At 54.0% G+C, this 13,884-nt stretch overlaps 5 protein-coding genes across 5 annotated transcripts; 3 read left to right on the plus strand and 2 right to left on the minus strand.

Annotated features, from left to right (window-relative positions):
* Positions 1-2,992: 2,992 nt before the first annotated feature.
* N7532_006546 (uncharacterized protein) lies at positions 2,993-3,814 on the plus strand (the record flags this gene model as incomplete). Its single annotated transcript, XM_056619040.1, has 1 exon — positions 2,993-3,814. One exon carries the CDS (start codon positions 2,993-2,995, stop codon positions 3,812-3,814), a length of 822 nt encoding a protein of 273 aa, XP_056475199.1.
* Positions 3,815-4,928: 1,114 nt separating this feature from the next.
* On the plus strand, positions 4,929-6,146 carry N7532_006547 (uncharacterized protein; the record flags this gene model as incomplete). Its single annotated transcript, XM_056619041.1, has 3 exons — positions 4,929-4,967; positions 5,066-5,910; positions 5,963-6,146. 3 exons carry the CDS (start codon positions 4,929-4,931, stop codon positions 6,144-6,146), a joined length of 1,068 nt encoding a protein of 355 aa, XP_056475200.1.
* A 476-nt stretch (positions 6,147-6,622) lies between these two features.
* Positions 6,623-8,206, plus strand: N7532_006548 (uncharacterized protein; the record flags this gene model as incomplete). Its single annotated transcript, XM_056619042.1, has 2 exons — positions 6,623-7,065; positions 7,120-8,206. 2 exons carry the CDS (start codon positions 6,623-6,625, stop codon positions 8,204-8,206), a joined length of 1,530 nt encoding a protein of 509 aa, XP_056475201.1.
* A 239-nt stretch (positions 8,207-8,445) lies between these two features.
* Positions 8,446-9,836, minus strand: N7532_006549 (AP-2 complex subunit mu; the record flags this gene model as incomplete). Its single annotated transcript, XM_056619043.1, has 2 exons — positions 8,446-9,440; positions 9,500-9,836. 2 exons carry the CDS (start codon positions 9,834-9,836, stop codon positions 8,446-8,448), a joined length of 1,332 nt encoding a protein of 443 aa, XP_056475202.1.
* A 623-nt stretch (positions 9,837-10,459) lies between these two features.
* Positions 10,460-13,628, minus strand: N7532_006550 (uncharacterized protein; the record flags this gene model as incomplete). Its single annotated transcript, XM_056619044.1, has 4 exons — positions 10,460-11,785; positions 12,577-13,019; positions 13,061-13,395; positions 13,462-13,628. The coding sequence occupies 4 exons, from the start codon at positions 13,626-13,628 to the stop codon at positions 10,460-10,462; spliced, it is 2,271 nt and encodes a 756-aa protein (XP_056475203.1).
* Positions 13,629-13,884: the final 256 nt, after the last annotated feature.

Here is a 13,884-nt window from a genome sequence, read left to right on the forward strand (position 1 = left end):
CGATAATTCCACAACTGGAATGGAAGATAAGACATACTCCCTTTGGAACAAATCACGGCCCATTCCAAGATACAGGTGGGTCTGACAGGGTCAGAAGGTAGGAGACAAGAGTTGAAGAAGTGAAACCTTCAGCGCAGTCACCCTACAAAGGAACCTCGAAACCCTAGCTGACGCTCGTTGGAAGGGCAACGGGAGCGCCCAGCCACACCGACGCACGAAAGCTATTGAGTTTTGCGGAGAAAGATCTGCACTAGCGCCCGTTGCGGACAGGGAGATGTCTTGCATCCGACTGTGCAGGTTTCTGCAGGGATGCCGACGCCTTGGTTTGCAGGGCCGTCCAGATCGTGGGGAAGGTTGTCCTCGAGCCTCTTTTTTTTTTTTTTTTTTTTGTTGTGTACAAGTGCCAAAAGGCTAAATATCACTTGCAGCCGTTGAGAATCCATGAATATAGATCGTGGCGTCGCCGTGCCCTCATAGCTTGCGAGACTAATCTTGTCTGCACCTATCGCTTGTCGTGGTTCGCAATAGTCGCATCGGATTTGTTTATCCCTTGCATGGGACTGGGCTCTAGGTGGGGGCTGGGGCCTGGACAGTGGGACAGAGGGGCAGAGGGGCAGAGGGGTAGAAGCAGGGTAAAGGAGTGGATGGGGTTCCTTTGGCTCCAGCCACTGCGGTGAATGGGAGAAGGTTTTGTGGCCTCCTTGGTTGTGGCATAGGAACGGAGCTGAGGACGGCAGCCCTTGGAGGGAGAGGGAGAAAGATGGGATACGGTCGGGACCCACAGGCTGAAATCGAAGTGTTCAAGGACCCAGACTAAAGTGGCATGAATTACTCCATTGAAGTGGTCGATATTGTATGTGGTAGAGAACTATGTCGCGCACGGTGCAGCAGGGCCGCCAGCTGCAGTCTGCACCCCGGAAAGGTTGATAATGACACGATACCAAGGCGATGCGAGATAATGCAGAGCATAAGCTTATTTCTCACGGGCTCTTGCTGAGAAGCCGACCCTGCACGAAGCAAGGGCTATCACTTGATCACACGATGCAATATCGAAACTTTGATAGCGGCGTCAACAAGCAAACAACTTCAGCAGAGATTCGAGCCTGAACAGAGCTGTGAGTTTGTGATTAGCGTAGAATAGTCGAACATGTAAGTTGAATACGAAGTCGTAGAGTTCGAGCATTGTGGGTTGAATGTCGAGGTAGGCAGGATAGTCCAAAATGCAATCCATTGCAGACTCCGCAGGCAGAGTCCTCAATTCTGAGCAAAAGCTCAAGCCCCTCCCCCACCCTGCGCTCGCACAAACTTCCACCGTTGCCCAGGGCCACAGACTATCAAGGTTATCTGCACGAGGCATGGCTTCCTTTCTAGGAAGTATCCCATTTGGCGCAGGTCGATAGTAGATATGGTGCCTCGACACCTCAGGCGGGACCTTCTGCACGGTGGTGGCGTCGCTGATTGGCCGACGCGGTACGCGAATCCCACGCGCGCGAACACGCGTGAAAAAACGCGTGGCTGACAGACGCGCGAACTTGCAGCCTCATCAATTTGTGACAGCCTAATCTCAAAGACATTGACTGACTAGAGAAGCTGGGAATTCTTTAGGCGCCCGTATCTCCTTTGGGAGGGCTGGCATGGCAGGGCCGGGGCCCTTCAGGGCTGGTGAAGGGCGGTATGGCAGGACGAAAGGAAAGGCCGACCCTAGACAGAGCCCTAAGGTCAAAGATCTATTAAAACGCGTGTCGCCACCAATTGGGACGGGGAGCCACCCTCCACGAAAGACATTATGATCAGGCGACTGCGCAGCTATACAAGTAGCGCCTGCAGCTCTTACGGGAGAGGCACTGGACAGCCGTTCGCTGCAACCCACCTGCTGCATGTCATGGCGATTGCATCACAAGCCGGTTGCCCGGTCACCAGACTGGTGTTTGCGGCGGTGATGCAGCCATCGTGATATCGATAGCGACGATCCTCGAGAGCCGGGGCCACTTCTGTACAATGTCGGGCGCGTTGAATGGAGGCGCGTGGGAGGCGGAGCGGGTCGTCGCGGGCCCTCGACCCGATCAGGAAATGTAATTGAAAAATCGCTCGAACATGAGAGGCAAAGCAGAAAGGATAAGCTAGTGCGGGCGATCGGCGGTCGTTTCAGGGGCCGAATTGCCTCGTGCTCCCCTGGCAAAGGTTGGGTGGCCGGCGAGGGTCCCCTTGCGTGCACTCTTCTCGGGCTGCCTGTGCTCCTTCACTCGTGTTTCACTGGCAAAGAGCACGAGCGGAGCAGTGAACGAGGGGTCGCAGGACCTGCAGCCCTTTCGCGAGCTTTGCCGAGTTAGTAGTATAATAGAAAAGAGGAGACTCGTAGCCATTATCTTCAGTGTGTGAGAGAGTATACTGTCTATCATCCCGAATCGTAATCGGTTCAGTCATTCGTTGTCCCAGGCACCCCTGCTCGCTGACTTCACTCTTTCGTCCCATCTTTCAACTTTTCGGCTTTTCTTTCACTCATTCGTTCTTTGGCTCTTTGGTCTCCTCTCGCTATTTCATCCCCGCAGTCAGTATCACATCAGTGCTCAGTGCTCGTTCTCGCACGGTGCTGTGGTTGCCCGCAAAGTGGAGCCCCGGGAGATGTTCGCTTGACCGTTTGCGGCCACTTTTCTTTTATCGCCCGTCCGCCCCCCGCCAATTCTTCTCCCTAACAACCACTCGCTCAACCATAACAACCACCCGACCTCTTTCGTCGCATCCCCCCGGACCTGGTGGGATTCGAAGCGCATCTCGACGACATCAACCTCCTCTCGTTCTTTTCTCCCCAACTGCGTCGTCGCGCTTCGCAACCGCCTCCGGCGCATCCTCCCAGCGCAAATCGCGCGCACAAATCCGTTCGCGTCCAGCGCAACAACACAACCAACACAACCACACCCCAACATCCGACCATTTACAATCCTCTACACTCTTCTCTGTCACTCTGTTGCATAAAACAATCATCTGCGACAAAATGCTTCTTCCATCTGCCCTCCCATGCGATGTGCGCCGGTCGTCTCGCTTCACCCCCAGTCGCCTCTTCTCGACTCCTCCTCCTCCAGACAGAGGAAACCAAGCCGGCAACGGTCTTTTCGGCACCTGTCGTGCCCTCCAATCTTTGCTGAACGGATCGCCGGCGCCTTCGCCGCGACGCTCCGTCAAGCCGTCACGCCTCCAGAGCCCTCTGCCCATCAACCCGCCGCGTCGCTCAGCGCGATCGCGCAAAGTCGCCCGGCCTGCATCGCCGCGCCCGACTCCTCCTCCCGCTACGCTCGCTACTACACCTCCACCTCCTCCCTCTGCGCCCGCACGCGGCGCCAACAAGCGCCGGCGCTCTCTCGACTATGACGACGGCGACGTGAACATGAGCCGCGGGCACGATCGCCCATCGACCCCGAAACGCCAACGACAAGTGCCATACGAGCTGCCGCTTGGCCTCACCACGTCGGACTTTTATTCCATACGCTCTCCTCCCATCACACAATCTCCTCCCTCTCCCGCCCAGCGCCGTCTCCACGAGCGCCTCCAAGAGTTTGGTGCGCGCATCGATCCTGATGCTCCTCTTCCCTCAATTGAGGAAAGCGAGCCATCTACCTCAGAGCCCTCTGCTGAGAAATGGTCCGCCGATGAAGATCAGCGCCTTCTTGAGGTCGTCCTGGAGAAGTTCCGTCTCTCCCAAAAAGAATGGGACGATTGTGCGCGCCAGATGGGCCGCCGCAACAGCGGCGACGTCGGACGACGATGGAACTCTTTTGTCAAAGAGGGCCGCGTTGGACTTCGACGCGCTCGCCGTTGAAAATTTTTTTTTTTTTTCCTTTCTTTTCACCCGAACTCTGTATCATACGACCTCATGTCCCCAATATCCTCTTTGCTGCAAGAAACCCCCCTGTATTATCATTTCCCTTGAACCATGTTACTTGATATCTTTTTCTTTCCCGGTTTCTTCGCACAAGATTGTTCTCTCGTCTGTCATTTTCGCATCTGGTTATGTGAATATATTCCTCTTTCTTCCGTCTGACGAATGCGCTATTGTCTGAGTGCTTTAATCGGGTGGTTTTCTCGTGCACATTGATTGTCCTGCTCGCAAGTTTCGCTATTTGAGCTTTGTACTATTACCTATTGTTACTACTACTGCACTTTTACCTGAACATGATACCACTATTGTATTTTTGGCAACTATTTTCATGGTTTTGACACTTAGTGTAAACAAAAGAAATGACTCGGCTACCCCTCCGGCAGATTGTGATTGATAATCTATTGTAACGTTGCTAGTGTGGCGCCTCGGTATCTAGGTGCACGTCTATGCTACTGTGAACTCTCGGATAAAGTTCAATATTTATCAGAATGAAATCCAACACTTGCCTCGGAACTACGCCAATCCCAATAGCGTCACAGCCATGGATGCTGTCATTTAATCCAATGCAAAACATTATGCACAATTCGAATACAATCGCCAAGATTTCGGCATCGCTGCATGACGCATCTCACTGCAGCTACAACATGCAGCCATCACTTCCCCTCATCTTCACCATCCACAACGCGGCGCCGCCCAGATACAAACCAATATCTTAGCACTAGCATCCACATCCGCCTCATCCGGGTCTGCTTGAAATGCGGGGTGTTCCGTTTTGGACTAGGGTATGTTCTGGGCGTTTCCGAGGATGCAATGGCGGCCGGAATAGACTGGGGATAGAGAACTCCTCAGTGTGAGTGACTAGCCGATGATTTGCCGGTCGAAGCGGGGGAGGAATGTATGTTTTTGCTGATGGGACTTGTTGACTCCGCTTTTGATGTGTATATAACGCTGGTGCTGACAGGTGCAGTCTTAGGACACGGTGCATATAAACACTGCTTACTTACCGAGAAATATTAAAGCTTTCAGACCTGTACTAAACATCCTGAACGTCACGATGGCGCCAACAATGATGAAAGCTGCCGTCTGCAAAGAGGTATTTGACCTGTGACCCTCTAAGCCACAAGGGAATAATCTAGGTCCGGGAGTACTTGGACGAAGAACACTAACGCGTCTGTACAACGTGATGCATAGGTTGGCCAACCCCTCGTCATCGAAGAAGTCCCTGTCCCCAAACCAGAAGGCCGGCACCTCCTCGTCCGCGTCCAAGTCGCATCCCTCTGCCACTCCGACGTAAGCATCGTCACAGGCGCAGTCCTAGGCGGACCACCTGTCCCCCTGATAATCGGCCATGAAGCCATCTCCGTCGTCGAAGAGCTCGGCCCCGACGCCGCCAAATATGGCATCAAAGTCGGTGATCGGGTCGGCACGCCCCTCTGGCAAGACTGGTGTTTCGAATGCTATGAATGCAAAGAGATCGCCCCGCAATTTTGCCCCAAGATTACCATGAAGGGCGTGAATGCCCCCGGATACTTCTGCGAGTATACGACCGTGGACGCAGCGACTGCAGTGGTGATCCCGGAAAATACGCCCGCGAGTCCGGTGCAGCTTTCGCCGATTTTCTGCGCGGGGGTCACGGTTTGGGATGCGCTTAGTCGAGCTTGTTTGAAGCCGGGTGAGACGCTTGCTGTTGTCGGGGTTGGTGGGCTTGGGGAGATTGCGACCAAGTATGCGCAGGCCCTTGGAGTGAAGGTTGTTGGGATTGATGTGCGGGATGAGCAGTTGATTGGAGTTAAGGAGGGTGGGAGTGCGGATGAGATTCTGAATTCGCGCGATTTAAAGCTGACGGAGGTGAAGGAGCGCGTGCGGGAGTTGAATAAGGGACGTGGTGTTGATGCGGCGGTTGTTACGTCGGGTTCGAAGCCGGCGTATCTTACTGCTCTTAATATTCTCAGAGCTGAGGGTCGGTTGATGGCTGTTGGGATTCCTGGGGAGTATGTTCCAATTAATATGGGGCTAGTGGCTACCCAGGCTATCAAGTATGCTTTTCTTCCCTTCTCTGATGGAATGCAATCTTCTGACCTTGAATAGGATCATCGGTGCCAAAGTACCTGGCCAGATTGGCACAGCGGCTTGTTTGGATTTCTGCCATCGCAAAGGAATCTATCCTAAGGTCCACCCGAGAAAGTTCCAATTGGAGGATATCAATGAGATGATGGATCTGATGAAGGCGGGCAAGGTGGACGATGGACGGATGGCTGTTCAGTTCTTCTAGGTCTGTGTTCGATTTGGAAGGGACGGTGTGGTTTAGGGAGTCGAGGTGTTGGCGGGGTGTGTTCGATTGTTCGAGAGGAGGCGCATGAGAGAAGAGAAACTGAAGCTACTGTTACGCTGTATGAAGGCGCTTTTAGCCAACAAGCATCTACCGTTGTTCAGCCCATGTGAGATACTACTAGTATACAGCTATACAGCTCAGCTTGCTGTTGTATGGGAGCGCCCAGCTTCTGTACTCTGGCGTGCGACCTAGGTAGGTTCCGCTGTAGCCCCGTACTTATCTTAGAGCAAGCAATAATGAACTGGGCGCACTATCAATTTTGGAAGCCACTTTCCGTCGATTCTAGGCCGGCGGCGGTTGCCTTGGACCTGCGGTTGTTGACTCGAGCGCCGCGGCGGCGCTAGTCTCACTCGCCTCTCTACCATCAACAAAACCCAACACCCATCGAGATCCCCAGATCAACACACACAACCACCATGCTGGCCGATCTTCCGCCGGAGATCCAGTCGCTCGTTATCTCTTTTGTCCCCGCAAATCGTGACATTGCGGCCCTGTCGCACCAATGCCGCCAGCTCTACTCGCTTTGTGACTTGGAACTGCGCCAAAGGTTCCACCGAATCAAGGTTACCGCGAAAGATGAGGACATCGAAACGGTATTCAATCTGCTCATAGAAATCTTAAAGAAGCCTCGTCTGGGCACTTTTGTAAATCACATCGAGTGTCCCGTCCTGACGACCATCACCCACGAGTGGACGGGGACGCCTCAGCGACACCTAGCAGAAGAGGAGATGAATCTTGTCCAAAGCATGGTTCGAGAAGCGGGATTTGAGGGTCTGGAAAAAGAGCGCGTGGTCAGTATGCTTCTGCAGAAAACGGCAAAGGTAGAGACATCGAACGCTCTGGATTTTGCGGCATATCGGTAGGTCTCCATCAACCTCGTTTGAGCCGAGAAGGTGTCTAATGGTGTGAAAAGCTATTCAAAGGCCTGCGAGACATTCATTTCTCAGGCTTTCGTTACATCTCTCATGATCGTATGTCCGAACCTACAGTCCTTGGCTATTACATTGCCCTTCGCGTGCTATGACCCCATATACTGCCCGGATATTGCAATGCCACTCGACCTGTTTCTTCGCCGGATGCTATCTATCCAAATGAGCCCTGAACCGGTGCCGTACCTGCGCCAACTGCGCCACGTTTATTTCATCAACCTCGACAAAACAGGAGATGGTCGCTCTTATGTCCATCTGGAATTTGGGGGTGGTATGATGCTATTTGGCAATCTTCCGTCTATTGAATCTGCCGCGACAGATGCAGTTGAGTTACCCGACCTTGAGCCTCCACTCCCTGAAGAGTCCATCGACATCAGCAAGATCTGCATAAAGCATTCCTCTCTTAATTCCAACTATCTTGTCCGGCTTATCTTAATGCCCAGGGTTCTGAAGGAGTTTCGGTATTCTGTTGGTGGCAGGGAAAGCATTGAGGGGGGTTATCCGATGTTCAATCCCAAGGCTGTCATTAAGGCACTCTGCGGGCATAAACAAAGATTACAGACTCTTGATGTTGATGTTGAAGGTGAATGTCTCCCTTTTCAACTCAAGGAAGAGGACTGGGAAGCCGAGATGGATAGCCATGGAAGTGCGTGGGACCTTGGCGAAGACGAGGAAATGATCAAGCTGATTAAACGGGTCTGGTCGCGGAGCGGGTCACTCCAAGACTTTGTGGCTCTGAAATATTTGAGCCTGAGTATCAACTTCCTGCTGTACTTGGCCAAGGGCGTCAGTGGCGAACCCGACGAAAAGTGCGAAAAGCGCCCCCTGGTCGATTGTTTGCCGCCGAAACTCGAACATATTTGTGTCCGAGGCTACAAAAGAGGCGTAAACGAAGACCATGATGCGCAGATGGATGCTCTTGTGTCGCTCTGTGAATCGGGATTGTCTACACTGAAGACAATTGAGGGTGTGAAAAAGGTGATTCCCAATGCGGTCACGATTGAAGACATCGACGAGGATGGCGATCTACTTTGGAAGTCCAAGTACGAAAGCTCGGATTATGAGTCCTGAAGTGGTCCACGAAGATTAAGTTAACAGCTACTTCGTTCAAATCTAGCAAACGAAGCACCAAATTGAAAAGAGATATGGCATGACTTTCACTTTCAACGTAGAAAAGCCCGGCTTAACTGCTGCAAGAGACTTAGGGTAGACCCTCCGTACAGTGATGCATTATGGAAGAAGAATAAGCTCGAGTATGTACAACACCATGCAACGCCAGACACCCAGCCTGTGCTCACGAAAACAAGATCCTAGAACCGAATCTCATAGCTTCCCGCCCTCGTCATATACCGCACCCACTTCACAGAGCTGTAATTGCTTTTCTCAAAGACCTTCAAGTACCGCACCAACAAACCCGACGACGTAAACATCAGAATACTAAACGACAGACTGAGCGGCGGCCGACTCCACGCCTTCTGATGCGTCATGGAAGTAAGAGTCGCCTCCGCATTAAGCACAAACTCGCTCTGGCCCGAGAACCGCGGGATCTTCCAGACAATATTGTTATGCTCGGGCTCATACTTGGCGCGTCCCTGGCTCGTCCGCTCAGTCGTCGAGGCCGTATTCAGCGGCGTGGGAATGCGCACAATGACATTTGTCGCGAAGAGCTTCGCGCTATAATTCGCCTTAATCGCAACGCTGTACTCGACCTTCGTAGTCCCAATCTCCCGCACAATCGGATGCACCTTGAACGGCAAATTCACATTCTCCGTCGCGCGGTACCGCATCAGCTCGAACTCGCCGTCCGGCGGGACGAAAGAGATGATTCGGTCCGAGTCGAATCGGCCCAGCTTCACGCACTGGTGGAACTGGCAGTCTTCCAGTGTGACGGAGCCCGCCGCAGCGCGCGTGGCTTTCCCTGCGGCCCCGCTGAATCCGCCGCGGCTGCCATTGCCGCCAGAAGACTCGCCGTTGTCGAGGAGAAGGCGGTCGTTCAGGCCAAATTTGCACTCTGGCGTGCCGGAGAGGTAGGCGCGCATTACGATCTGGCCGTTGACATCGGCGCGAAGGACGGTGCCGGTCGCGGACATGAGCAGGTTGACGTCTTCGATTACGTCGACGAAGGCTTCATTCTTGCGGTATTTGATGTCGGAGCGGCGCCATGAGAGGGCGCCGGTGGCTTGCATGGTGATACGGCTGGAGTCGGTGGGGGAGTTGGCGATGGCGGACTTGACTCCTTCGGTGGTAATGTACATTTTCAGGGTATCGGTCTCGGTGTTTTGGGGATATCCGAAGTCGAGGATCTCTGCGAGGGTGTTAGCACTGCTGCAAATGCCCTGCCAATGCCTAGGGGTAGTTGCTCACCATCCAGCAATTCGTAGATCAAGACAAAGTTGTTCTTGACAGCTTCCTCGTCAAACTTGCCAAAGTAGCTCCGGCCCAGCACAATGAGCCGGTAGAGGAACTCGAAGACGAGGGCGGCATTGGCATTGCTCTTGGTCACGGCGACCAGGTAGATGTTCTCGTGCTTGACATGGCTGAAGGTGGTCGAGCCCAGGGTCAGGATCGGGGAGCGGACCTGCGGGTTGGAGATGACCTGGATGCGGAAGATGTCGGCGAGCCGCGGGCGGCAGTCGCTGCGAAAGGCGCGGAAGATGAGGTTCTCGCCCTTCTGGTTGAATATCAGGATGCCCGACAGCATGGTGGTGGTGGTGGTGGGCTCATGCCGGTGCGGGTTTCGCAGGTTTAAAGGAGCTTCGACGGGGATGGGGGGGTCGATCGACACCGCCCGGTGGGGATTACCAGCGGTATTGCTTAAGGGGATACAATATGCTCATATAGGAGGCTTTCTTTTTCAATTTATCTTATGGTAGAAATTATTATTTCACATAATTGTATGGGACATGATCAAAACAAGTTTGTATTTGCTGTTCAACTCCGGTATATCAACAACGCACCGGCATAAAAGTATGGACAAGACCCTGGTTCCAGGGGTAAATCCGAAAAATGACAAAAATTCAAGCCCCCCAAGCAACAGGGTAGGAGAGCGGATTAAATCGGAATAGAGATGAAGACCCATTGGAACAGTATTTACAGCGTTGGGACAAGGACAAGGAACTGGAGAAAGAAAGGAGAGAAGGATAGCGGCTGGGGTGGAAGTGGGATATCATGCAAAGACCCGAACAGGACAACGGAAATTAGAAAATGTACAGCAAAAGAAAAAAAAAAAAAAAAAAAAAAAAAGAAGAAGAAGAAGAGAAAGGAGAGGATTTTGGAGCATGCAAATGTGCAGCAGGACAAGGGTCGTAGACATGGAACCCAGGATCAATTCCCAACACCCGTACTGGGCCTGGTATTGGGGAGCGAGGGCCCTTCACTTGGGACGATGCCGACTTTGGGATCAGGGATCTGGATATCGAGCGACATGTAGGCCGTCCGGCGCAGACTCCAGATGTGCACCCCGTCCTTGTCCCCGACTTCGCGGTTCCATTTCTCCAGCCAGGACTCCACCTGCTGCAGCTCGCCTTTGATGCCGGGGGCGTTCATGTCATCCCAAACCCAGCCAGTCAAGAGGCCAATGGCCCCGTCAAACCAATTGCGCAGGCTGAACGGGTCGAATGCCTTGACAACGCCATTGTTGACTGTCGCAATCACCTTCCGGAACTCCTGCTCGGAGAGCAACGGGTCCAGGATCTCGGGGTAGAGATTGGAAAAGGTCGGAGCCAAGTCGCCCTTCACCATCCAGTCGCGGCGGATACGGATGACTCGTGTGGTGAGGTACTCGCGCGAGCCGATGGGGACGTGGGGGTTGAGGTGAGGGTAGCAGGGGTGCGCGGGACCCCAGGCCAGTTCTTCGGCGACATCTGCGGGGGCCTGGCCGGTGTTGGAGGGAATGGAGGCGATCTGGGATTGCGATCGCAGGGAGGTCTGGGACTGAGCATGTCGCGGCTGGTTGTCGCGGCGGGTGCCATCGGACGCCAGATGAACGGCCTCGGGAGGTCGCAGGTTCTCGACCTCGCGGGCCGCACTGCCGGCGAACGCTGCGGCCATTGATGTCGGGGACAACTGCTCACTGCGCCGGTGGCGTGGAGGCAGGGCGATGCTGGTGCGGCCGCTGTCGGTCTCGCCCTGACTGCGCTCGACGAGGAGACTGGACGGCGAGGGGGTCAGGCGACTTCGGCGGCGTTCGGGGACGCTCAGCAGCGGCGATTGCGGGCCCAACGGGAGGCTCTCGTTGGACTCGAAGGGCGGGAGGGTGATGGGGGTGATGCGAGGGACGTGGTTGACGGGGTTGGCGAGGCGGACGGCGGGCGGGCGACGGAGTGCAGCTGCGGAAGCCTTCCCCAGGTTCACGTTCAGGTTGGGCACCACACTCGCGCACAGGGAGGTCGAGGGCTCGGCCGCACGAGAAAGATGTGGAGGATTCCCTCGAGGAATTCCTACAGCAGAAGACAAGCGGGAGCGGTGGTCAACCTCCCTGGATCGAGCCGTGGAGGACGCCGTTTTGAAGGGACCGAGCGAACGGTGGAAAAGGAGCGTGGGATCGGCGGAGTCCGCGGGTTGCTGAGCGAGTGTTTCAACCCCGGAGACGCGATCGGATCGACCAGAAGACGGAGACGAAGAGATCGGACAGAGGAAGAGAGCCTGGGGCTGCCAGGCTCAAAAACAAGGCAAAAAATCAGATCCTCCCAGGTTGCCGTGTTTTAGTGTCCACTCCATCGACCATCCTAGGACAATTGCTATCGTATGACGAGGACAATCCAGAGCAATAGAGAGCATTCCCAAGAAGGGTGAGGGTAGACTACCCTCCAGCCTGGGGAAGAGCACTATGTATAGTTCCTGAGTTGAGCACCCTTACTACGTTGGGGTCATGGAGGAAAGAGCTTGTTTATGTACCCCATCTTCTCCCTTGTTTCACTTCTCCCGGGAATCTCCCGCCCTAACCTCGCCTTGTCTCGCTCCAAAGTTCCAAACCGAACCTGCAGACAGAGAAACTGGTACATACAACTACTGCGACTACTTAAAGTACAGCCAGAGGGAGTTGTGGCTGTCGATCCTGTCCCTCCACACTCAGCGCCTCGACGACGGACAGACCTACAGCCTGACGACGAAGCAGTCACAGAGCTCGGCAACCAACACAAAACACCACTGACACATCTAGGGGCTCGATGGATGCGCAGCTACTGCATTGCCTCTGATGTCAAGTGCTAGTCGACGCACTGGACCTACTAGCACAGGCCAGCTGTGGGGGTGCCAAACGCGCTACGCCTCTGTCCACCTGCATCCGCCATCAATATCCACCCCTTTCGCACCCGTCCCGTATATGCCATTTATCGAGTCCGCGGTTCGCGCGACACCATTTGTCCCGTGAAGACATCCCCGAATGTCGAAAAGGCAGATCTGAAATGATCTAGTGTCAGTATCCAGCAGGAAAACTACACCTCGCGCAGGACTCTGAAACCCCCATATCCAACCAGCGTGAACGGCACCCAGTAGAATGGACTACTCCAGTCCAGCTGTCCCATAATCATCTTCAGCGTAAACAACAGAAACTTGACATCCAGCACAAATTCCGCCGGACAATGTGACCCATCTTCCTCGGAGCTCGAGCTCCACTTGCTCACAATCTCATCCAGCAGAGCCTCGGCCGCTCCACAGTCAAGACAAAGAAGATCCAGCTGCGCTTGCCGCACCAACTCGGCCACAGCTACATGAGGTCTCTTTTTCAAATGCCGATAGAAAATTGTCATGAGAAGCATCGATCCAAAATCACATAATTTCCACAACGGCCCAATATATGCCTGGCACCCTGTGCTCAAGACAATATGAGAGAATCCCAGCACTTCACTCTCAAGGGTGCCCTTACCGAATCCGCTCAGACAGGCTGCAAATACGAGTAGATTCACTCAGCTGCGGATGGCAGACATGTCCACAACAGGGAACTCCTGGGCCTGTCCGGTCGAGATGGATGAAAGCAAGGGGTTGCGCGGGTTGACATATGCGTGCCGATATGCATGATCTGAGATCCGCCCTCTACGTAATCCTGGAACACCTTTCGAGAGAGCTTGGATGCCTCGATGGGCCAGGTTGCGAATAAACGCGCGATGTTCACGGTTTCGATGTCTGCCTTGTGCAGATTTACCTCCCTGTCCGCACGGGTAGACCCTGCCGGTCCCTCGGTCGGTGACTTCGCCAGAACAGAAACAGTCGGTCTTGCGGACTCGGATTTCCGTTGGGAGAGGTAGTAGAGGACCGTGAGGCTGGGAACTTAGGACACGCATGCGTGCATGACTAGAGGCTTGTCGTCAAAGATCAAAACCGAGGACGGGAAGGCCGTCAGTGGATTGGATATCGAGAAGATGACATAGGATTTGGATCGGATTGTTTCGGCAAATGGTGTCAGCAGGATGTCGGAGATTTGTCTCGATTGCTGATTCAGTGTTGCTTTGCCTTTAGTCTCGTCGTCTCCGATATACCCCGTCCTCTCTCGCATGGTTTGCATGACGATCATGACGGGCCACCGTATATCCACATTCCGGATCGGCCCTTGAATCCTATTTTGGATACCGTCTCTCAACAATGCAAAGGCGACAAATCCACGCGGTCCGAAGGAGGTTCGATCACAACAGCGTTCTCGTCGGTGCTCTTCCAGAGCATCGCAGGTTGGATGACAGAGTTGACCGTCTCGATGAAGCTTGTCACCGAAGACAAATTGCTATCTTCTTCCAAGACTCGAATTTCATCTCGCA

The sequence above is a fragment of the Penicillium argentinense genome (genome assembly GCF_028826775.1).
Source record: "Penicillium argentinense strain IBT 30761 chromosome Unknown utg000005l_segment0_segment0, whole genome shotgun sequence".
Lineage (NCBI taxonomy): Eukaryota > Fungi > Ascomycota > Eurotiomycetes > Eurotiales > Aspergillaceae > Penicillium > Penicillium argentinense.